Raw genomic sequence first — 25878 nt, forward strand, 5'->3', positions numbered from 1 at the left:
TCTGCACTGTGTCAAAGCTGAGGGATGGCCTGGGAATGCCTTCAAGGCCAGTTCAACTAGAAGTATTCCTTCTGAGGTATAGAATTGGAAGATGTCCCCAGTGGATCTCAGGACTGATCCTTTTGTTATCACCAGATGAGATTTCCATGACAGGGTTTTGCTGTTTGTTATCCACTCTGAGCCAACCAGGAAGGATAGGCTATAAAAATAAAGTCAGCATTATTATTCAATGTCACCCCACAATACTTATCCCATTATGGGATTATCATCTATTGACCTTTTACATTTCTGAGATCTCTTCCCAAAGACAGTTTATACCTCAAGGATGGTGTAAAGATTTTAGGACAAGACAGACTTGAAACTATGTCATTTAAATATAGATTGAAAAGCAGACAACCCCCTCCCCAATAATTGGGATCTCCTTTGTTAAAGTACCTTTGGAGCATACCTTAGCTCTAGCAATTATGTTAGAATGAAGTTTCTTATTCAGAAACAGCAGGTGTTTATCGATACTGATACCTGCTAGTTTTATCCACAGGTGGGTCCAACACACGGAGTTGAAGGCAGCAGTTGGGTCACAAACATAGCCTTGGTGGGGCACTTAATAGTCTTCTAAGTCAGTTGGTCAAGAGTCAAGCAATGATTAACACTGCCTACCCCTTTCCTGACCCCTGCTTGTTCAGGATGGATATGTTATGGGAGGTCTCAGCTGGTTGCCTGCTGGTTGTTTGCCTGTGGCTCACATAGTATAGAGTGGTGAATCCACTTTTCTGGTTTCCCAAAATCATGCGTTAAAGAAGATGAAATTGTGAGCTGGCTGCTGGCCAGCCTCTAGATGTAGGCGATGTCATGTGGAGGGGCCGGAATACGCTGCCAGCATTCAGAGGCTGTACGGCTACATTTCTCACGTGCGGAATGGCCCTTGATATTCTGAAAAGGCTGCCAGCCACTGAAATGGTGAATACTCAAACAAACCTTGTGAGGCTGGAGGGCTCAATGTGAGAAGCCTCCTCTGTTCTCAGACAAGGAAGTGCTGGAATGACTTCCACAATCTTCCAGCACTCTGTTTCAGTACTCTGCAGCTGTTGTTGGCTCAGTCCTCCTGAGTTTTAAGGGCCTCCTGTAGTTGAGCTTTGAAAACATCAATTAGAGCTGTACAAAGATACTTCTCTGTTTTGGCAGTTGGGAAAGAAAGTAGCATTTTCTACAAATTCCCTCAATGAGGGGTTGGTTCTTTCATCTACAAGCTCTGGGAGATCTAGGAAACTGAGGTATGAATGTTATAAGTGAGAGAATTAGCAGGGTTAGCAATCAATATGGACCAGCAGCTCTTAGAATTTTCAATTCCAGATTGATGCCTCAATTGTTTTATGACATTCCTGTCTGTATTAGTTCATTCAGCCAGATCAGCCTTTCTCAGTTTTTTTTACTGTTAACCCCCCCCCCCCTGAAACATTCTTCAGGTTTTGAGAAATCCCAGAAGTGGAGCGGTCATGCAGAATATGAGAAGCACCCGGGGCCCCTTCCCTTCCCAACCCTCCGGGCCCATCATTGGCCATTATTATATAATCATATCACCGGACAAATGTCCCCATTTGGGAAACCCTTCCAAGGCCAAAAAGAACCTCCAGGCTTTCATGAAACCCTTGTGGAGAATGCCTGAACTGGGCTGTTGAAAGTATCTATTTTTCTTCGAAAAAGTCTTGGTACCCTGAATTGTGTTCCCTATGCTGTCTTATGTCTGGGAATGAATCAAAGACTGTTGGAAACTAAAGCCTGGCTGATTTCTTTTAAGTTTTGGCTACAAGTGATCTTTAGAACTGATTCTAACAGTTTTGTGTCTTTAATGCTCGTGGAATATTCTATATCTAAGTGGCTAAGATGTGTTGAACAAAATATCAGGTCTAAGGGTATTTCCTTAGATTCTTTATTTATGGAAACTGAATCGTATGCATATAGCCTAAAGCATAGGCTATTGGGCATGGAATTACAACATCTCAATGAGCCACTCAGAGAACCATGTTCTCCTTTGAGCTTGGGACTTTTGCCAAGTTATGGGACTTCTGCCAAGTTATGGGTCCCTTGCCTCATATTTGTACCATTTTGTCCCAATTGTGGCGAGCATTTATGTTAGTGAGATTTAATGCTCTCCCCTCTGCTGTTCAGAAATTCCCTACTCTGAAAGAGGATATCCTTGTAATTCTGAATGTGTTGAAACTGTCTTACATGTATTTTTCTATTGTCCACTCCACGCCATTATTTGTGGGCAGCTCATCAGCCCATTTTTTTCTTAAACAACATGAATTTAATGAATTTGCTAGGAAACAAAAACTCTGTAGTAATTGAATTGATTGCCAAGCTTGATTGATTGATTGATTGGACTTGTAGCCCACTACTCTCATGACTGGCTTGTGGCAGGTTACCATTTCTCTGTGTTAAAAACCTCATTAAAACCCCATCATACAAACAGACGCCTAAAACATTTTTAAAAACCATGACAGACAACAACCCACTAACCCCCCAAGAATCTATGAGGTCTCATAATTGTTGAACAATTAATGCTTTATGATGCACTTTTAGTCTTCTAGCAGGGGCAGAGAAGTCTCTGATTCTGGTTTACTCAGGAGCAGGAGAGGAGATAAAATTACCTAGTCTACATAGGCACTTTCAAACCCCCATTGCCTTATGCACTTAGTTCTTAATTGGTTTCTAATGCAACTCCTCCACCTAAGATGAATAAATGCAGCTATGTTGGGGGAGCAGGAGAAAAGAATACAAACAATACAAGTGGCTTACTCAGAAGGCCAGGCACTAGGTTTGTGTAAAGTTCAGCGGCTTGTTCTGATGCAGTCTTTAGCCCTGAAATCCAGATCTACCTCTTCATGCTAAAGTTCAAAACAGCAGTTCAAAAAAGAAAGCTGAAATTGGCAAAGCCCTGGCTAAGAGTTTTTCTAAGCATGGGCTGGATGAAGTTGGATCCATATTGAGCTCCTTGCAAGTTCTTCTCAAATGGCTGTCAAGTCTCCAGGCTTAGGCAGGGAGATACATGAAGCCAGTGGGAGACTCTAGAAGGGGGTATGCAACTGTGGTCAAAGAACAGGAGCAGAGGGCTGTCTCAGGAAATCAGTCACTGACATGAACCGATAAGAGCAAGGAGAGGGTCCATAGCTGAAAGTCGGAAGCCGAAGGTCTGTAGGTAAGCAGGGTCCAAGAAGTCGAGGTCAGGAATCAGGTGCAGGGCTGCCAGGTAAGAGCTGCCAGCACAGAGGTCTTTTGCCTCTGACCTCTTTTTCAGCTTGACAACCACAAACAGCTGAATCACTACTCATCTGAGTCCTGCAAAGACTCTTGGAGGCCAGACCTGCCCTGAGCAGCTAATCTCACACACCTTATCCTTTCCAACAAAGCAAAGTGCTGCTTCTTGCACTGTTACTCCCTAGGCTCAGGAGACAAGGGTGGGGAGCCAGCTGCTTCCAGGGCTTGATGTCCAAAGGCTGGCAGGGCTGGTGCTCGTTCCTGGTTGTGATGCAGGATCTGGGCTGGGTTCCAGAGGCAGTTCTGGTGCTCCTGAGGCTGCCAAGTCTGTTGGCAGGTCAAGGGCTGGTCCTGGCAAGACTCTCAGGTCTGCCTCTTCCTTGGAGCCAGACAAGGTTGCAGCTAGCTGGGGCATAACAATAGCCTTGCTATTGAGCTTGCTGATCTTTCCAGTGGTGGCAGGTCAGTGAATCTTACAGCAAAAGGCACAAGATGAGATCTCCTGTCCTCAGATGCTTCCTAAATGAAAGTGTTTATCCACGTTATCTCCATAATGCTTGTTAAGAGTGTTGTAAGACAGAGCTCAGAAAAGAGGCACCTGCCATCTCAGTTCCTCCTCTACCACTGGGTCCATGTGTGTTTCTGTTCCCCTTTTCAATAACTGGAGGATTTAGAAAAGCTGGCTGAAAAATCTCAGAGGCTCTACCCCACAGTTCATGATGTCAAATCAGTCTTGCACATTAGCCATTAGCTCTCAAATATTGTATGCAAGCCCATCTGAATATATGCTGTTTTCCTATACAGGAAAAAAAAACCAGAGAAAATTCAGGCTGATCTTTCTTGTGTCCTCGTAATATTATTTGCAGTGCTGGAAAAGAGAGTCAATTTTGATTGGCAAAACCACACTGAGCAGAAGAAACTTAACATTCTCCGTCCTCTACCCCTGCTAAGGCCTCAGTCTAAATCATGCCCCCACATAGTTAATATTAGAATTTTTAAAATGCTGGAAGGAATCTATCAATCCCATTCCCCCTTTGGGTTTTAAAAGATGGGTTTCTGGAAAAAGTTTCTGGGATCTACAGGGAAAAAAATCCAGTTCACTTCCAATGTATCTCTTGATCCAGCAGAATGCATCTGTTGCTGGTTAGTTATTTGATATATATACCCTTATTTTCTCCCCAGTGGAACCCAAAGCGGCTTATAACCACATTTTATCCTCACATGGTAGGCTAGACTGATAGAAACTGGCTTGGGGTCATGAAGTGAGCTTCCGTGACAGAGTGGAATTTGAACCTGGGTCTCCCGCATTCTGGCTGAACCATATTGGCTATTTGTTGGATCTGTGCTTTGGTGTACGACTGCTGACCCACATTTGGCACATCCAAAGTTTTTTGTTGACCTTTACTTACAAGCAGTTTCATTCTTGCTCGGAGTGGCCGTAGGGACATCTCTACAGTAATTATCAATAGGTTCCTTCAGGAAGGTACCTTACCGAGGCATTTATAAGGACCATCTCAGTTAGATGTGGCAAATCCCACTGTGCATTAAAATATCTGGTGTGAAATAAAGCAACCAAGATGCCCATTGTGTTTTCTCCTCCCCCTCTAGGAAGGAGCCCTTGATCTGTTGAAGAAACTGAATAACTGTACAATGACCATCCAGCTGCTACAGGTAGGACAATGCTGAGGGTGAGAAAACCTTACCAAGGTGTTAAATGGAAGTCCGGTGACATCTTAAAGGCAAACAACAAATGGTGCCTCTGGAATGTCTCCCTGTTCTTTGCTACCTATCTGTTGATTGTAACGATGTATAGAAATATCTGTTATGGTGATACCTCTCATGCATCTGATGAAGTGTTAGTCTTAAGGTACCATTGGACTGCTGTTGGATTTCTCTGCAGTGGGTCTAACACAGTTACCCCATCAACCTATTAGCCAGGTGTGATTGACTTCCTGTACAAACAAACAAACAAACAGTTAGTCACAGTATATTGCTTAATCTCTTAGTTACTATGTTATCTTCATTCATGGCTTGGGGACTTCTGTGATCAGCTTTGGAGGCCTTGCTTCATGTGTCTCTGCCATCTGAGGCTAGATGTGTTGCACACCAAGAAAGGGCCTTCTTAGAGTTGCCAGATCTCCTCCTGGTGGGGGATAGGGATGTGGGCTTGTCAAATCCAGTGAGGGAAATTCCTGGAGATTTGGGAATGGAGCCTGGAGAGGACCTCATTGGGCTACAGTGCCAGACTCCGCACTCCAAAGCACCCATTTTCGCTAGCACCTTCCTTGAAATCTAGATGCCTCTAGGGTTACCAATGTCCACGTGAGACCTGCAATTAAAGCTGATCTCCAGACTGCAGAGGTCAGTTTCCCTTGAGAAAATGGCAGCACTATAGGGCAGGCTGAAAGGTGTCACAATCCCCACTGAGCTCCCAATGCTGTCTTCCTCATACATTTCCAGCAATGGACCAATGATATGGCTTGGTAGAAGACGGCTTCATGTGTTCAGATGTGAAAATTATTTCATTGGCCAATAGTCCTAGCCTAAATGTCTTATACCAAGAAGACCATCTAGCTCAGTATTGTTCCAGCTCATTTCAGTATTATCCAGCTCAGCTCAGTATTGTCCACTGAGCTCAGTATTATTAACTGTGACTCCCAGCACCTCTCTGGGGTATCAAATGGAAGAAAGGTCTTACCAAGCTGAGGATGCCAGGAAATAATCCTGAGACCTCATATACTCAAAGGGGGGACTCTACCACTGCCCTAATGCAGGGGTAGTCAACCTGTGGCCCTCCAGATGTTCATGGACTACAATTCCCATGAGCCCCTGCCAGCAAATGCTGGCAGGGGCTCATGGGAATTGTAGTCCATGAGCATCTGGAGGGCCACAGGTTGACTTGACTACCCCTGCTCCAAGCAACTTCATTCCACCCCTTCCCCATAGGCTGGCAACTGTTCATTCTTCTGTGCTAAAGTCACTCCATCTTTTTCTCGCAGACCTCCAGAATTGGCGTGGCTGTCAACACAGTTCGGAAGCATTGCTCCAATGAGGAGGTGGTGGCTCTGGCAAAAATCCTCATCAAGAACTGGAAGAGGTTATTGGGTGAGAGGCAGTAAGGTGCTTTGTTAGGCAAGAAGTTGTAAATATTAACTTAATTTATACTCCAGTCTTCTCCCCAGCAGGGGTTCCAAAATAGCTTACATAATTATCCCCTCTTTGTTGTCCTGGCACCCACCTACCACTCCCCCTCCCCCAAATCAGTCCTGGCTTATCTCCACTTGAATGGAGCAGGAGGTTCTTCAAAAGAGTCCTGGGTGTATTATCTAGCTGCATGTAACAGCTGGCTTCATCACAAATCAACCTTTTGCTTGGAAACTCTTTAACAATTTGTCAAATCTCCCAACATCTTATAGTTGGTCCTTTAGCCCCTGTGGCAGGCATTCTGTGAATGGTTCCACCACCCTATGGCAGCCATTTTGTTGTGGCACCCATACGACTACCTATTCTCTGTATTCCAAAAAAAAAAAGGTTAGCGACGCCAGGCCACTGTGGCAAGGGCTCCCCAATGATCTTTTTAAACTGTTGCTACCTGAGCCAATTTAAATCACAACTCTACATTTGAACCCATCTGCATGTAAAGCAGTTTTAATGTGACTTTATTAAACACAGAGCCCATACTAAACCTGCATTATACAAGAATACACCCTTACAAAATATTCACCTTACCATTCTGAACTGGATGTTATATGCTGCTGCCCCAATACTAAGTAAAGTGATACAGGGACGGAGGGTTTCATCCAATGAATTCCTTTCTGTTGATGAGCCATCTATGATAACTTCTAACAGTGCCACTTCCCCCCCCTGCCCTTTTTCACTGTGCAGTCTTCCTCAGAGTTCAGTGCTATAGCAGCACTGTTGAGACACCTGGAGCCCATTGACTCAATGGAGTCAGGCACCTCAATGGTGCTGTTAAAGCACTGAAGTACTATAATGGTTTAGCGCTATAGCACTCAGTTTAGAATGTTCAGAGGGGAAGGCCATAGAAGACTGTGCAGCAAAAAAAAAAAAGCAGCGGGGTAGGTTGGTGGGGGAGAAAGCATCATTGTAGGAAACATTGCGCTCATTTTAAACAGCACACCTCCAGTGATTCAGAGGCACAACAAAGGGGCAGAAAATGAAAGAAAACAGTCTTCCTCAAAAGCGCCTCAACCACATTTTGCTAATCTTATGCAAGTGGGCTTGTTTGAACAGGTAAATAAATTCTGCTAGCAGCTGGTTACTAAAATGGGACTGTCTGAACTGACAGGGGGGGGGAAAAACATTAGCAATCACTTACTAAAACTGAATACAAAGGCAGTTTGGAAATGGTCTTTGTCTATCAAGATCAGTGTTGAGTACTGAGGTGGGGTATAGTGCTCCAGGGTCTTAGCAGAGAACTCTCTCATGACCTATGACCTTCTGTTAGGTGGACATGTCAAGGGGGCCTTCAGCCACTGACCCTATCACTTTCAATTGACTCTATTGTTTGTCAGCTCTCTTGCATGCTTGGGTAGTCCTTCCATTTCAGCTCTTTTTTCCCTAGGCGTTAACCATCCTGGAGAACTAGAGATAACTTTAGTACTCTTGCTTCTTTGAGCACGCTTTGAATACCAACCAGGTTTGAATGGATGCCATGAAGCTTATCCTTGAAGGAGGCAAGACAGTCAGAATCGGATCAAAATATACTGTTCCAGAGACCAATATGTTGCTCAAGAGCTGGCTGTTATTTGTAATACATTAGCATGGTGAAGAGGATTAACATTATCTAGAAGTTCTTATGGTTTTTAAAAACCTTCTTTGGACATTTTATTCCTGCAGGTCGTCTTTTTTCATCAATTCTCCTCCCTGCAGAATACATTAAGCTGCCTTATCCTTACTCAAACTGTTGATCTAGCATCATCAGTATTGCGTATTCTAATCAGAGGTGGTTCTCCAGGGTCTTTGAGATCTTGTACATTTGATGTCACCTCTTATTTGGGACTTTTAAGTGAAGAAGCTAAGGATTGACCTTGGCACCTTCTGCTTGCAAAGCAAATGCCCTCCCACTAAGCCACATCCCCTCCTTTCCTAATCCCCTTTCTATTTGGTATTGATCTGTATTCTATTCCTAGACTGCTTTCTGGCTCTGCTGATCTCAGGCCCCTCATTCAGGGCAGTGTCTTTAAAAATCTAATGGTGTTTCCAGTCCTCGTTAATGGGGACTAGAAACATGTTTTAAACATGGAAAGTTGTCATGCTTATGAAACTAGCTAGCCGAAGATGAAAAAACACTACAGGGGTGTCTGAAGAAGCAACTGGTTACAAAACTAGCCTCTGTATCAGGGCTTGGAATAATAGGCTATAATAATAACTGGTTATCCTGGGTTCTTTCAGAGTCATCAGGGACCCAGCCGAGTAAGAAGGAAAAAGAAAAAGGTAAACGGCTCGACATCCCTGGCTGGAAGTCTGAAGATGACATTTCTATGAAACTCTCCAAAAGTTCTAAAATAAAAGAAAAGCACAGGTATTTTCATGTTAGAGCCGTCCAGCCTATCAAGTTTGAAATGTATTGCCTCTCTTAAACTGTATTCAATCTGGATGCTGCTGTCTCAGGAGGTATATTTTCCAAGCACAACTAAAATAATGTTTTGTTTGCTGGGAAAAGGCTACTTCCTTCAGTTAGCAGGGCCCCTGTGATTAAAAATGCTGCCTGGTTTGCAGAATGGCCAGCAGGTGCCTATTCAGTACAGCTCACGCATGAGCACAGCTTAGTCTCCAGAGAGAGAGAGAGAGAGCGTGCACAGAAGCAATAACTGACATATTGAGAGATTTGCTGGCCTTTTATTTGAAGGGCCTAATTATACGTTGCAAAAACTTCAGGTCAGGACTTCTGATCAGATGTGAGCTGTGAGCTGTGAGAGCCAGTTTGGTGTAGTGGTTAGGAGTGCCGACTTCTAATCTGGCATGCCAGGTTCGATTCTGCACTCCCCCACATGCAACCAGCTGGGTGACCTTGGGCTCGCCACGGCACTGATAAAACTGCTCTGACCGGGCAGTGATATCAGGGCTCTCTCAGCCTCACCCACCCCACAGGGTGTCTGTTGTGGGGAGAGGAATGGGAAGGCGACTGTAAGCCGCTTTGAGCCTCCTTCGGGTAGGGAAAAGCGGCATATAAGAACCAACTCTTCTTCTTCTTCTTCTGAGTTCCCTGCTGCAAATTCAGTTCCCAGGCATGTGGGGACCCATGTGAGACTTGGGCCAAAGTGCCTAACATGAAACCAGGCTGTATTTGTTGGCAGGTGACTCTACTGGGGCACTGCACTTGTTATACACCAAGCTCAGGGTGAGGTACCTATCACGAGTTAAATCTTTAATAGTCCACTCAGCAGCTGTATCAAATTGATCAGGCTGCACCTGTGTGCTGTTTCGGAGGCCTCAATTCAAAAAGGGTCTGGACAGAATTGAGAGGATACAGAGGAGAGCAATGAGAATGATCTGGGGCCTGGAAACCAAGCCCAGCTCAGGGGAAAGGCTCTTTCCTTCTGCACACATGCCGTGATCCCACTTTGGACTAGGCACCGTAAGAGAATAGAAGAAAATCTACTACCCATGTCTGGGTCCCCAGGCCCCAATTTGAAACATATGAATAGGCCCAAGCTGGCACCTGCAGGTAATCTGGTGGTTCCTAAAAGAGTGAATTTTGGAAGTGCCTTGGTCTCAAAGTTTGGCAAGCCCATGACAACAGCTGCACCCCTTTAAACTAGAACTGCTCACATGTTGTAGTGAATTCATGTACATGTTTATAAGGAAGAGCCAGAAATTATTTACTTTGCAACTGAAACCAGGGTAGAGCTGCCAGCACTGAGTTGAGTAACACCTGGAGATTTGGGAGGGGGTCTGAGCCTAGAGAAGGCAGGATTTGGGGAGGAAAAGGATCTCAGCAAAATATAGAAGAAGAAGAAGAGTTGGTTCTTATATGCCACTTTTCCCTACCCGAAGGAGGCTGAAAGCGGCTTACAGTCGCCTTCCCATTCCTCTCCCCACAACAGACACCCTGTGGGGTGGGTGAGGCTGAGAGAGCCCTGATATCACTCCTCGGTCAGAACAGTTTTATCAGTGCTGCGGCGAGCCCAAGGTCACCCAGCTGGCTGCATGCGGGGGAGTGTGGAATCGAATCTCGCATGCCAGTTTAGAAGTCCTCACTCCTAACCACTACACCAAACTGGCTCACCCTCTAAAGCAGCCATTCTTCTGGGGAAGTGATCCTGAAGGTTGGCAACCATAAACCATGGACCAGTCTCTGGAGAAATGTGGGGTTTGTATCATATGCTCCCCTGTACATGTGTTCAATGTAACACAGAAATTGCTCAACATATATTAAAAACTCCCGGTAGCCCATACATGGATTGAACATTATAGCTTGTGAACAGGACTGATACAGAAACCCCATAGGAACAGGTGTGTCATTTGACAATATGATTTTGTTCTTCTTCCTGGTATGTCAAGAAGGAACTCCGAAGATTTGAGATGTTCCATTTCTTCTGCTCCTTCGACTTCCTGCTCATCTCCCAAGAAACTCTTAGGAGAAAAGTAAGCTTAAACTGTTAGTAGAGCTAACCCTGTATAGCTGGGCCTTCCCTCGTATGATGGCACCTCTGGCACCCGATATTGTCTGCATTTTCATTGAGCTCTCCTATACCGATTCAGAGCTCTAGAACCAATGTTTCCCAAACTAGAGTTTTTGGTTTCAGGTGGGTAGCCATGTTGGTTTGAAGCAGCACAATAAAACAAAATCAGGTCTTAAAGGTGCTACTGGACTCTGATTTTGTTTAATTGTAGAGTTTTTGGCTGTTTTAGGGTAGCTGTTTTGGGCCAGCTATTTAAACCTAACAGCTGAGTGGCGCAGAGTTTGCTCAGCTCTTAGGTTTAAATGGCTGCCAGCCATTTAACCTGTCATTTTTGCTCCCTGCCACTGCAGCCAGGAAAAAAGGGCACCTGAACTTGCCAGGCCAGTTTAGTTCTTATGGGACCCACTTGGCTTGGTTCAATTTGGGGTTTGGTTCATGGGGAGTCTTGAACCCAAACCAAATTCCCTTTTTTAAGTTCACGCCCATCCCTAGGTTCAATCCTGGTATCTCCACTTAAATTGATTGGATAGAAGATGGCAGGAAAGACCTTGACTTGACACTCTGGAGAACCACTGGCAGTCAGAAAGGGCAATACTGACTTTGATAGGTCTGACTCAGGAGAAAGTGGCTACATGTGATAATCATGTACGTTAATTCAGCCATAGTTTCATGAGTTGTCTATACTGAGCCCCTCTAATCCTAACCCACCTCACATGGTTTTTGTGAGGATAAAACGGGGAGAGAGAGAATCATATACGCTACCCCACGTCTCTTAGAGAAAGTCTGGAACAAAAAACCACACTAATTAGTAATCCGAATTTCTGCATTCCATGCTCCATTTTATATGTTACAATTAAGGCTTTTTAAGTTTTAAGTGTTATTCTTAACTTATAGTTCAACTAGACTGCTCTTGCACCTGCTTTGGCACCACTGTTTTTAAATAATTGCATCTCGTTTTCAGGAGACCCTCCACATGCTCCAACCCAGCTTCTTCTCCTACTAGATCCAGGAAAAACTCCACAAATGGGAAAGAGGGAAGGTAAGGGGATGGAGGGAGATGATAATACACAATAGACTGACAACCCTCACAGAGACTTTTCATAACAATTGAAGCCTACTGAAGAGATTCATATACAATTTAAGAGGCATTATCATTGATTTTTTAAACTATAAGCAGTGGCTCCCCCCATGCAGCTCTCTTTCAGGCTAAACTCATAGGATAGATACATTCATAGTTACCAGGCTCTGGCTCACAACATGAAGAAGATATAATATGGATGCATAAATAAAGTGTACCTCATACTTCTTGATACCGACCATAATTCACTTCTGAGGAACTGAGTTCTCAACACTCATCAAAGTAACTTTCCCCCATCTGCACAATCAAAAGCAAAGTCTATATTTCATTCCAAATTATGAGACAAAATAAGTAAAAACCTGTCGTCCTACATGTCAAGTAGGGGCCAAGAGAAATTCCTGGTTTAGAGCTCAGGTCTGCCCTAAATAAGGGTGCCAGTTCTGTCTTGGAAAATTCCTGGAGATTAGTGGCAGTGCTTGGGGAAGGCAGAATTGAGAGATGGGGAGTGGTCTGTGGGGATATGATTCTGTAGAATCTAGTTGCTGAAGCTGCCATTTACTCCAGAGTAATTGATATCTGTAGCCTGGAGATCAGTTGTTATTTGGGGAGGACTACAGGCCCCACTTGGATTATGGCAACCCTAGTTGAAAATTTGCAAGGTAGCTTCAGGTTCATTTAAAGTTTAAACCCCTGCTTTCTGCTCCCCATGGCTTTTCTTGGGGAGCAGAAAGCAGCGGTTTCCAAACAGCTTGTTGTTCATGAAGAGCCAATGATCCATCACGAATTGCATCAAAATCTGTGGATGTTCTTGCTGGTTCTTCAGTTTGCTAACATAACTTTGAGAACCATGAGCAGCAATTTGTGACAAACTTTAGTTTGCCAGCCAGTTTGTACCCATACGTAATCATGAAGTCCAGAGCCTAAAATAAACTGCACCACTTAATTACCTACCCCCCCCCCCCCCACCACCACTCTGCCTGTGATTGAGGCTAAGGAAGAAATTATTGAGTCTTCTGGTTCCTTGTTCTGAGCTCTGCCTTTTTCTGTCTTGTCCAGATCCAACAGCAAATCAATGCCAGATGGACCCAAGACACCCACCAGCCCCATCTCCCCAACGTTTGCATCTTCTGTCACCTTTTTCCCACCATGCTATCTGACTGGAGACTCAGTCCGAGACAAGTGCATCGAGATGGTGTCTGGGGCTTTGAAAATGGATGGTGAGAGGACTTTTGTGGGGGGACAGCAAGCTACAGACATTAGCTGGGGAAGAGAGTTGTAAACTGTTCAACATTCAGTATTAATAAGCACAGTGACTTATTCTAATTTTCTGGGAGTGTAACTTTTAAAAATTTCCTTGGCGAAAATACTTAACAGTTGTGCTGCTTTCCCCTGTAAAGACCTCAACTGCAGCTCACATGATTCTTGCACTTGAAGCTTGCCCTTGGGCACAGACGCCCAGCTACTCTGGATCTCCCTTCTTTCCCATTGGGGACAGGCATAGGGGAGTTAAGAAGCATTCAGAAATAAGGCTGGATCCATATGCACCCCGAGCTTGTGGACTGAGGACAGTATGCTACCTCCTCTGGAGCAAGGAATATCACCCCCCCCCCCACACACACACACACACACATACACACACAACATCCCACCCATTCTGTGTATTCAGCACCAGTTGCTTGGCTCTCACATGGCTCTTTACCTTTGCCTGGGGCACCTTGTATTCCATCTGACTCTGAAGCAGAAACAACTGGACCTGCCTGAGTACTGGAATGCCCATTGATCTGCGGAGTGCCTACAATGAAAAAGGCCAAGTTGCTAAACTGGCAAAGTTGTTGGGGGAAGGGGCAGAAAGAGAGGAGGAGCGGCAGTAGAGGGATAGAAAGTAAGAGAAACGATGGGAGTGAAAGAGAGAGAGGGGCTGAGACAAGGCAGGGGACAAGAGAAGGATGAAAGGTGTGTGGGGGGTGGCTGCTTCTGCAAGTTAACATACAAACTTATTATTGTGTATAACAGTGGTCCCCAACCTTTCCGAGGCTGGGGACCGGCAGGGCATCGGGCCGTGCCCGTGCGGGCCACGCCCGCGGATCGGGCTGCGCCCGCGGGCCGCGCCCACGCCGCGCCCGCAGATCGGGCCGCACCCAAGCCGCGCCCGCGAGCCGCGCCCGGGCCGCGCCCACAGATCGGGCCGCGCCCACGGGCCGCGCCCGCGGATCGGGCCGAGCGGGCGTGGCCCGCACAGGCGCGGCCCGGCCCTGATTCCCTCTCCCCGCCTCCCGCAGTAAGAAGCTTCCTGGGCCGCAAGCTTGCGGCCTGGGAAGTTTTTTACTGCGGGGGCGGGGCGGGGAGAGGGAGCCGCGGCCCGGTGCCATGGCCTTTCCGGCCCGGCACCGGGCCGCGCCCCGCAGGTTGGGGACCACTGGTGTATAACACTACCTTGGATGTGCATGTAGGACAATCCCTTCTTTCTTTGATGGCATACCTGGGGGGTGGGGACTCCACTCTTGCATTTGAACAAACACTGTACTTACTGCAATTTGTGGTCATTTGACCTTGCTGTTATATACACATGTTTTTCTCTGGACAGGATTACATTGGTGGTGCAAGGTGCCATCAAGTCATGGCTGACTTTGGTGACCCTGCAGGTTTTCAAGGCAAGAGAGATACAGAGTGTTGGGATATTATGAATTCCAATTAGTTATCAAAGTGAGATCATAGCAGAAGCCATGCAGTGTGTATATGCTGGTAATAATAATAATAAATCAATTTATTTACGGTCCATTGACCAGTGAATTCCAACAAATACATAAAATACCACAATACATACAGATTTTTATCAATGTGACATAGATGGTTAATAACAATTCAAAAAGATGATAAAATTAACATATAATAATAATTACAGAATTACATAGCCATTTTATAAAGCTTTGCGTTTGCAAATCATAACTTGACAAAATTTTGCCACAGTACATGAAATTCTCATGTGCTTGTTTTCCAAAAGATGTCTTAGTCTCAGACCTTCAGAATATTTAAAAGAATTTTCTGGTGGGATGAAATGTGTAAGGAGGGGCATGATTAACGAATTCCTCTCTTCAGCATAGACTAGGCAAAATAATAGAACATGGGTGATTGTCTCAACAGTATCTGAACAGATACAACGCCTCATGATCATGGGGGTGCCAGAACATCTGCCCTGTAAAACTGCCAAGGGGAGGGCATTAAATTTAGCTCTTGAAAATCCCCTTCTTCATTTGGACTTGTGATTTTATCAAGGTATGATTCTGGAGTCATGCTCAAGTCCTATTTTAAGTTCTTATAGAAGGGAGGTAAAGCAACCAACTCATTTTGAGAGATGCTTTTGTCTTTTCAAACTAAAATGAGCCCTTAATGATAAGAACTCTATTCTAGATAGAATGGAGAAGAGATAGGACTCTAATCTAATCCGTCTAACTAGGTTGGATGGAGATGCAGGAGTCCAAATTCTGCTGTTATAGTGCCAAGATTGAGAAGTCTGGCCAAGTATGAAGATATCAAAAGCAGAAGGAAGGAAGATTCCCTGAGAGTAGCATTCTACACAGCAGAGCAGGGAGTGGAAGGATGTTCTGTGTCCAAACCTATCTATCTCTCTGACTTGATTGTAGACCCCTTCTGAAGTCTAAGAGACAATGTAGTCCTTCACTTCCAACAAAGAGGGGATTCGCCATTGCCTGCCTCTGCATCATGACCTGGTATTCCTCAGAGGTGTCCCATCCAAATACTAGCCAGGTTTGACCCTGCTTAACTTCTGAGATCTGACAAGATTAGGCTAGCCTGGTCTATCCAGGTCAGGACTACATTTTTTTCTTTATAACCTCATCAATTTCTGCCTAGATTCCCACGGTCATGTAAGGAGTTCTTAGTCTGACGAAGTGCTTGCACTCGAAAGCTCACGCCCTGAATAAATCTTTGTTTGTTTTAAAGGTGCTACTGGACTCTGATTCTAATTTCTGCCTAGTGATAGCCCCCCAAACATGCCTGGCTCTGACTAAGCACGCTCTGTTCCATAGAAGCTTACAATTGAATAACATCTTGTTAGCAATTACAGTGTCACAAAGCTTCCATTTATTTATACTTCTTAAGATGCAAATATTTCTCCTTTCTGTAGCTCAAGGAAGCTTTATATCCCATAACCCGGGTAGGGTTTCCAGAGGTCTAAGAAGGCTGGTGAGAATTGGAAGGGTTTTGCTGTATCTATTCCTGACTTTTACCTTGAACCCTGGATTCCGCAAGCCTTTTCAGTATTTCTAACTTGTATGGAGATGGAGACCATTGGGGAAATGAGGTGGACAGGGCAAGAATATTTCTCAGTTTGATGTGTTCCTAAGCGAGTTTCTCTTTCCTCAGTTACAATTTTGGTTCTGTTGGCTCCACTTAAGTACAAAGATCTATTTTCTCTTTCATTTCTGCAACTCTCCCTGTATAGATGATTACAAGGAATTTGGAGTTAATTGTGACAAGATGGCGGCTGAAATTGAAGATCATATCCTTTGGGGAGAACAGGTTCCTGGTTGTTGGTGTGGGCTGAAGGAAGCTCTTGCTTGGGTGGTGGTGATAGAACTTGAATATCTAACAATCAGTTTTAAGGCAATGAAAACATGAGATCTGAAACACATACCTATAAGGTAGAAGATATTTCGGCCTGGTTCTCATTATTTTTCTGCTGGGAACAAAGGATTCACCCCCCCACAGAAGTCCTATTTTCTGCTTTTGCCCCTTTGCCCACTCTTACATATCCTATTCTTAGGCTTGGCAGCCTCCAGGTGAGCCTGAAGATCTCATGAAATTACCTGATCTCCAGATTACAGAGAATAGTTCCCCAGGAGAAAATGACTTCTTTTGCTGGCAGAGTTTGCAAAAAGGAACAGAGTTTGCTGGGGGAGAATATTTGAAAAATTCCAGGAAGTTCCTAATCTAACTATGCTAAATACACATCTCCTCCAATGCCCCCTGCAGGACATTTTTCATATGGTTCTGAATCATGCACACTACAGATCTTGCATATTCCAACCCTTTGGAGGGTGAACTCTGTGGCATTATACTTCACCCTCCCTATGACCAGCATTAAAAGTTTTTCATAGTCAGAGTAGTTCAGCAGTGGAATAGGCTGCCTAAGGAGGTGGTGAGCTCCCTCTCACTGGCAGTTTTCAAGCAAAGGTTGGATACACACTTTTCTTGGATGCTTTAGGATGCTTTGGGCTGATCCTGTGTTGAGCAGGGGGTTGGACTAGATGGCCTGTATGGCCCCTTCCAACTCTATGATTCTATGATTAAAGCCTTCTCTTGTGTCCTTGCTGGGAAACACTGAAACCTTTTTTGGGTGAGAGAATCTGAACATTGGGTTGCATGACTCCTCCTCCGTTGTATTTCAGGGGCTTGTATTTCAATTACAAGCTACTAGAATCCAACAGAAAAATAGGGGAAGAGCATAACAGCACCTCTCTGACCTCCCTGGGCAAGGAATTTCCCCATTGCATTCCTGGGACGTGGCAATGAAAGTATTTCCCCATCTTCCCCCCCCCTCCCGGATCTGACTTTACTGAAATGCAAGCAGTTATGTGGGCCATAACGAACCTCAATACTATCATGGGGTAGCCAATTTAGCTCCAGTCAAGATTGATTATGTTTCAGGATGAGTTGGTTCAATGGACAGTAACACTTCAGATCTGCAGGAAATCATGCTCCTGATTGATAAGTAGTATTTCCCTGTTCACAGGCAGCATACCTCTGAACTCTACTTGCTGGGGGGGACGGGCACATAGTGAAGAGGACTATTGTTTTCATGCCTTGGCTTGTGGGCTTCCTGAAAGAGTCCGGTTGACTGAGGAAAGAACAGGATGTTGAGCTTTTGTTACCTCCAGCATGGAGTTTCTTATTGCTCTCAAGGGTGGAAGGGACACCCACTGCCCCATTCTCTATTTTGTGCTTATTTCTTGATGATCTCACATATCTACCAAGAGCTGAAAGGCACCGATATGAAATACCGTAACCGCGTGAGGAGCCGGATCAGCAACCTGAAGGATCCCAAGAACCCCAGCCTGCGCAGAAATGTCTTGAGTGGTGCCATACCACCCAGCCTCATTGCCAAGATGACTGCAGAAGTAAGTGTGGCATTGTAGTTTCTTTTTTTAACCGCAAGTGAGTTTGATGGAATTGGTACACTTATCCTTTATCTAAGAAGCGTTGGGTGAGGGGACAGCTGAAATCCTAGAATGTTTAAAACGAGTTTCCATTTTCCCCCTGCATATGGTGATGAATTCAGAGAGTAGGATGAGGTTCTGAGAGACCAAAAGCCCACACTTGGGTGGGGGGGGGGTTAGCAGGTCAAATAATCCCCAACTATTTCAAGATTTTAAAAAATGAAGGCAGGAAACTGATGCCTTTTCTCCACATGTACCACAGCCACAATCCTTATCAGGCACAATGAATATGGGAATTGAGGAGAAGCCATAAATGACATGTTATTAATTATCACAGAACGTTGAACTTAGCCGCTGTGGGAATTGGCACTTGTTAGTCCTACAGAAAGAGAAAGAAACAAATTGAAGCTGAAGCTTTGGATTGGTCTCAGATCACAGTGCCCTCTTTATGTGTCCCTTTATGTGTTCCAGGAAATGGCAAGCGATGAGCTGAAGGAGCTAAGAAATGCCATGACCCAAGAAGCCATCCGAGAACATCAGATGGCAAAGACAGGAGGCACCACAACAGATCTTTTCCAGTGTGGCAAATGCAAGAAGAAGAATTGCACATATAATCAGGTGGGGTACCCAGACTGGGCAAGAGCTCTGCAGTTGTTGAAGCAGGGGAAGATAGGGAGGGATTCCCATCAGCATGCTTCCTGGGGTCCACTTGTTACTTTCCTCAAAGCAAAGACTAGCTAACATTGAGGAATGACAGCCTACATCATAGCAGGATGCTTGGCTGGAAAATGCCAAATACTTTGTGATTGGTCCTGTCTCCATGGCTGCCATCTTGAGATGGTGCCCAATACACTTTCTCATATTCCAAAAAATGCCCACAGACTCAACAAGATCGAGGACTCCTGTCCTAAGGCTATAATTTTCAGGCAGAGCAGGGTTCTTAATTCAAGCCTATTTGGTAGACTTGCCCTTTACTTTGGTGACCCATCACCTTTTCTTAACAGGGCTAATGACAGTGTAGATGTGCCCCTCTGTGTGTGTGTGTGTGGGGGGGTGTCAGTTGGTAAAATGATGCTGGAAAAAAGAGTTACCAACATCTCAAAAGTTTGAGAATGCTTGTAGCTCTTGGTGATGGTGGCATGAACAAAAATCTCTCTGTGAGTGATGAATTGGAGGGATTTACTGCCACTGCAAAAAGGCAGACATGTCACAATAACAATTGATGGTGAAGAGATCAAATGCGTTCAAGAATTCATTTTTCTTGGATCACAGATTGATGTGAGTGGTGATTGCAGTATGGCAATAAAACACTGAATTGCTCTGGGTCGCTCAGCAATGATGAGCTTGAACCGAACATGGAAAAGCAAGGACATAAGCCTGACTACCAAATGTAGATCATTTATGTCTATCATATTTCCAGTAGCCACTTCTGGCTGTGAAAGTTGGAAGATGAAAAATTTGGACAAGAGAAGAATCGGTTCATTTGAACTCTGGTGCTGGAGAAGGCTTCTGCGAGTTTCATGGACAGCAAAAGTCACAAACAAGGAAATACTAAAGCGTGTAAAGTCTGATGTATCATTGGTAGGCGAAATCGCAAAACTCTGGCTCACTTCCTTTCATACGATCCAACTCAGTGGAGAGAGCAATTATGCTAGGATGGGTCAGTGGAGAAAAGAAACCAGGCCAACGAAGAAGGCGGTGGTTAGACACAATCAGACATTGCATGGCTGAGGGAGGCAGTGCGGGATCAGGGATTGTGGCAGCTCGACAAGAGCTGGACGCAACTGCATGGCTGACAACAACAACAACTGCCACAGTATGATCTGATGGCCCCTATTGTCAATGGCTTTATTGGGGAGAACAGGCAGATTAATAGAAAATAACTCCCTAAAAGCCATGTTGTGTCACCATGTTGTGTTAGAGAGAGAGAGAGAGAGAGAGTGCACATCAGTCAGATAGGGAAAAATAGAGTGGAAAAGAAGTTTCAATATAATTGCCAGACTTGAAGAGCCCATTAGGACTCAGAATGCAGAATACTTCTGCAAACTATTTTCCATTTAGAAATGGCATTGGAGAGGAGGAGTCATTCCCTTGTTTTTGTTGTTCAGTGTGCACAAAATACTCCTTGCTTTTAGAACCCAGCCTCAATTATTTTAAAAAAGCAAACATCTAGTTGACCTTGAATCGGCACTTCCATGTCCAGGGGCAGTAATGCCTTGGCCTCTGTGCTCTGCTTTTAGGCCTCCCCAGGAGCAACTGGCTGGCCCATGTGCAAAGAAGAATGTGCTGTTTTTTGGAAATGCTTCAGGGTCATAGAAGGTCTCAAACCCATGATCTGTGAATCTCTTATACTGGGGTGGATCCAACCATCCTTCAAGTTGTCTGCCTCCAGCCTAAGAAATGGAACTGAAGCCAAAAGGAAAAGTCAGGCTCTTGGTCTCTCCCTACACAGATCTTTGTCCCTCTCCAGCAAAAACAAAGATGTGAGCCAAACATTGAGTTTGCCTTCCTTAGCATAATAGATTCAAGTTGCAGAATTCAATATTTTGTGATGCGGATTTGTAGTTTTGGTTTCATAGTGCAAATATGCATAGCTATGGCAATGCTGATAAAACTCACTTGTGATTTAGTGAGGAATTCTGGTTTTCCCTTTCAGGTGCAAACACGGAGCGCTGATGAGCCAATGACAACATTTGTGCTGTGTAATGAATGTGGGAACCGGTGGAAGGTTTGTACCATGCTTTATTCTTCAGCCTAACCACATGATCATACCTCCCTAATGCAGCATCCCCTCTGCAACCCTGCCTTGGGCTGCTCTAAATCAGAGGTTTTCAACTGGAGCCTCTTAAAATCATGTCTTGTACGGTGCTGGAAATTCTATTAACCAGTTTTCCAGTGTTTTTCTTTCTTCAAGACATCAAGTGTACAGGGGTCCAATTTCAATAGGATCAAGGCATTGGGGCAGAAGGATTATTGAGCTCCCCCTCCCACACACATAGACACACATAAGGAGACTTTCACAATGTGATCCTCTGCTTCAGTGATTCTCATTGTGGAACCTACGGATGATATTCTGCCTGCCCCTTTTTTCTGATGCCTACTTTCTCCTTCTCCAAAACAAACAGCCAGTACTACTTTCCCTCCACCTCATTGGAGTGGAGGTCTTCGGACAAGTCTATAATTGGAGGATGCTTGACTTGGAAGTTCCCAGTATAGAATCAGCCACCTACTGCAGCCATTTTGTGCCCATAGGTTCAACAAGTTGGGAGATCTGCATTCTGCAGTGGACCCAGACTGGTGTAGGTCTTCAGCATTCTAGCACCTCAGTCTTCAGCATGTGTGAATCAGGCCCTTGGGTTTCCAAAACTGCTTCATCAAATATCAGGAAATTTGGGGGATGGTGTCTGGGGATGACAGAGTTTAATGAGGATGCAATTTCATGTCCAGATGATACTATAGGTTGCCTCTCCTCGTCTATATGACACCAAGATAAATTCTTAGAACATCCCTATGTGAAGGCTTTATGTGCTCCATTCCTCAGTTCCTCAGGGGCAGGAAACTGGAGCTGGCAACAGGGAATTTCCCACTCCAGAAGGGCAAATAAGAAACCTAATCCAGGCCACCACCGTTTCCTCTTCATGTCAGATGGTTTAAAATGGAGCTTTGACTAATGAATATTTGTCATTCATTTCCAATAATCTGATTTAAATGTTACTGGAGCATGTTCTGCATAAATCATTGTTTCCTGTTCTGTCTTAGCTTTCCCCCTAACATATTGATTGAAGTAAAGACGTGAACTGTCCTGGGGTAATTTAGATGTTTCTGTGAACAGAGAGTACAAGGGAAGAAATATATTGCTTCTTTCAGGCGAATGACACACAGGACGTACCTTTTTCAATAACATGAATAAAACATCCTCAATACTGCAAGGGATTTCTTAAAGTTATGGAATGCACAGTAAGCAGTAAGGTCTTTATTTTATGCCAGGCCAAATTTCCTTGAATATGCTAATAAACCACAGACTTGCCTTTACAATCTCCATCTAAAACTCTGCAGCATGGGGCCATACTAAGTCTTTATTCTGCCCTTTGCTTTACAGTTCTGCTGATGCACCTTTCATTCCTACACATGCCATGGGTGGTGAAGATGCTGGCCTTTTCCAACAAAAGAGAGGGGAGACGTTTCAACTGACTACAGCAGAAATGGAAGGAGAAAAGGGGGAAATCCTAAATGATGAAGGCACTGGAGTTTTGACCCCATAACTGTCCAGATTGTGACAAATGCAGTAGAGGTGAATAAGCTAGATAGAGGCAGTGGGTTTGGGGAAAAAATCCAGGTAGTGGTATGAAGTATTGATAAGGCAATATACTATTTCATGACCATCTCATACAGGCACAGAACCCATCATCCTCAGAATCTTCACTTTCCTTTAAAAAAAAATAGAGTTCCTAGTATTTCAACTTGCAAAGACAGGCTTGAAGTGGTCTGGACAGTATTTTAGTTAAATCTTCAATGCAGACGTAGTGCTGAGCAGAATTCTTCAGTCTTCAAGGTGTGCGTTTTCCATGCCTTAAAACCCAAAAGAAATCTGAATTTAAGGACCCAGTAATGCTGTGTCTCGATATATTGTCAACATGTTATCAAAATATGAAAATACATGTGTTTATTACAAATACACTTATAGACCCAAATAATAGCCTCAGATCTGAATGAAATCATACATTAATATCAAATATAGATCTGATGTGACCCTGAATGTACATTTTCAATCAATGGCTCCAGACACTGCAATATTAAGATAATAATATCTAAAAACTGGACCAAGTTGAAATAGTTATAAAGGAAAAGGAAGGAAAAGAAAAAATATTTCATTAAAAATGGTATGTTATTAGGAATATTTAAAAAAATGTGTTCAAAATATATGTTTAAGGTTACTCACTTATAATCAATATCTGTGACACATTATGCAGAGATCAAAGTTTGAGTTCAGGGGCATTCTTAAAACCAACAATGTTTTATTCAAGATATAAGATTTTGTGTGCAGGCCTATATAGCTGAAGACGTGTGCTTGCATACGAAAGTTTAAATCTTTGTTCTGCTGCTTCAGATCCACCTGAAGCTATGCAGAGATGTAATTTCAGAGGCCTCATATAAATAAACTTCTGCTTTGGTTAAGTACATATTTCTGGAATGGTATTAAAATAGTATGCCTGTGGCAGAACAGGCCTGCTTCAGCCTGTAGGCCCTATTCTACGCTGCCCACTCCAAGGAGTTCCCAACTCCTGGAGAGGCTTCTCTCTCTTTCTCCCTGGTAATGTTGCCATCACCACTTGACAGATGTACAGAATTGCCTGCTGGGAGGGTCAGGACTTCCCAGGCCTGATGCCTTGCCTTTCTGTCTCTCACTACCTGACACCTGGCCACCATGGTGTCAAATTATTGGTAAGGGCTACCTTGGAGGAATAGCTGCTTGCCAACTACAAGCCTTCCCTCTTTCCTGGAGCTCCTTTTTACAATAGCATGACTAGGATGGTGGAGGTCTATGGTACAGAGAACCACTATCAGCATCCAAAGTTATAAACTGTTTAAAAATGTTTACAAGTATATTTTTAGCATAGCACCAAATTGAGCAAGGAACCAAAAGAACTGGGTAAAACGCAGATCCTTCTGTCCCCCCTCACTATACAAGACATATCATCATATGTTAAATAAATAAATAAATATTAAACAAAATGAGATTTAGCTTTAAAATTACAGATCTCTACTGAGTTTACATTACCTTAGTTTTCTCCAGGTGAGCATATATTCAAAAGGGCTGCCTGCTCCAGACCTCAGGTAAGAACTCTGTCCCCCTGATGGATTCCATGCCAAAGAGAATTTCTTCCTTGCTGCCAGAAGTTTTTATCACCTCAGTTTCTCCACCCACTGATCAGGTCAAGTTGGGTCAAAAAGTCACTTCCTGGAGATTATACCTGGAGGGCCTAAAGTCTTCCAGATCTCTGTTTCCTGCTTGGAGAAGAGAGGGGAAGAATTTGACCATCCCATTGTCTTTAGATAGACCCAGTTGTATTTGTATGAAGGTAAGCTGAAGTTGACCTGGAGAGAAATAGACTGACTCCCCCATTCCTTGCCTGGTCTTGGTCCATAGGGGGGGAAATGCTCACTCAAACCTCTATAGAAAAAATGCATTTCTTCACAATGCCCAACAAATATTTCAAAATAACACATTAAACAAAATGTTTTAAAAACTTTTTTTTCACGGAATAATTAATATCCAAAAATTCATAACCATAAAAATCACCTTCCAATTCTGGTCCAAAAATATTTATAGATGCAATATGGAGCCAATGTTTTGTAGTAGTGTGTCAAGTATAGTATGTTCCCATTTTTATATGTAAAAAGGGTATGATGCAATCAGAATGAAAGAAGACACCCACATTGTGGGTTGATACACCCACATGTATCAATCCAAGGCCACAGAAGGGATAAGGGAAGAAGGGAAGAAGTAAATACATTGTACATAATATAATGAATAGATGTATAAAAACAGCATTCTGTCACCCACTCTGTTTGGATGAATCATAGACTACATCAGTGCAAAGGCAAAGATGGCAAACAGAGCAGTTATTTCAAGGGTAATTGTTGACTGGCTTAGCTTTGCCATCAATTCTGATCTTATCTATGGCAGATTTTCAATCTATTTCTGACCAATATGGCCTTCAAATTTCTAAATCTCCTGTAAGTAAAGACTGGGGTGGGAAGGTATGTTGGGATTCTGGATAAGAGGTGCCAATTTTAGTAATAACATTTTAAATCTATGTATATTGGCCATCAAATGTTAATGGAATAATCACCCTATTTGGATTGCCTTGTCTAATTCTAGGTGTTAATAACCAAATTCTTATTGTATTTTTAGCTTTGTAAAAACTTTAGAGGAATAACCCCTGTCCATGAATTGTCTAATCAGCAATTTGGCTTTTAAAACAAAATTCATATACTGACAGTAGTTCCTTCTTTGCATCAATGTGTTTTCTTTATAAACCTGTCTAGTTCATATTTCCCATCTTTCTTGTTAATCCAAGAAATTAATTTTTGCCTTATCAAATGTAATTTCAAACTTGATGGTATCATGAACTGTACTAATAAATGGTCTGAATTATAATATCAGATGTTCTGATCATCTTATATGTAATGATGTTATTTTGATATATAATGCCTGCATATAGAATAAATTGATTTTCTAATGAATAAATTGGCAAATTCAGGTACCCCAAGTTTGCCAAAGAAAACTCTCTTGAAATTGGAAATCTTTTAAAAACACAATTCAGCCATTTGACATATAAATTTAGTTGGGGGATTAGAAATATTTTCTCTCCTGTCCATTGTTTCCTGCAATACTTTTATAGCCTCATTGTGTAGAATATTTGTGTACTGGGATAACACATTGAGGGTGACAAAATAATATCTTCCAATTCTAGATGTATGATCCTGTGTATATTCTAGGAAGTCCATTGTATCCTTCAAGTGTCAATCTTAGGAATGAATGTTTTCAAGATTTCATCCAAATACATAGCTATAGGTTCAAGAATGGAGCCATATCCTGAAACACTAGGGGGCTTTACGCACCGGGATCTTTGTAGCAAATTGGTCCCTGAATGAAAAATCGCCATTTAAAATAGTGGAATTCGTCGTTATGCATACCTGCCTTTGTAGTGGAATC

At 43.5% G+C, this 25878-nt stretch overlaps 1 protein-coding gene across 2 annotated transcripts in view; it reads left to right on the forward strand.

Moving 5' to 3' along the window:
* Positions 1-25320, forward strand: part of TCEA3 (transcription elongation factor A3) — a 29473-nt gene extending 4153 nt beyond the window's left edge. The window contains exons 2-12 of one of the 2 annotated variants that reach the window (XM_077337804.1): positions 4864-4926; positions 6255-6360; positions 8671-8800; positions 10783-10866; positions 11866-11943; positions 13039-13199; positions 16445-16500; positions 17964-18119; positions 18630-18776; positions 20815-20886; positions 22258-25320. In XM_077337804.1, the coding sequence (XP_077193919.1) occupies positions 4864-4926; positions 6255-6360; positions 8671-8800; positions 10783-10866; positions 11866-11943; positions 13039-13199; positions 16445-16500; positions 17964-18119; positions 18630-18776; positions 20815-20886; positions 22258-22266 (1062 nt within the window). In that variant the 3' untranslated portion in view covers positions 22267-25320. The remainder of the gene's footprint in view (positions 1-4863; positions 4927-6254; positions 6361-8670; positions 8801-10782; positions 10867-11865; positions 11944-13038; positions 13200-16444; positions 16501-17963; positions 18120-18629; positions 18777-20814; positions 20887-22257) is intronic. The other variant, XM_077337805.1, reaches the window with a different exon arrangement.
* The last annotated feature ends 558 nt before the right edge of the window (positions 25321-25878 follow it).

This window comes from Paroedura picta, chromosome 5 (assembly GCF_049243985.1).
Source record: "Paroedura picta isolate Pp20150507F chromosome 5, Ppicta_v3.0, whole genome shotgun sequence".
In the NCBI taxonomy this organism is placed as follows: Eukaryota; Metazoa; Chordata; class Lepidosauria; order Squamata; family Gekkonidae; genus Paroedura; species Paroedura picta.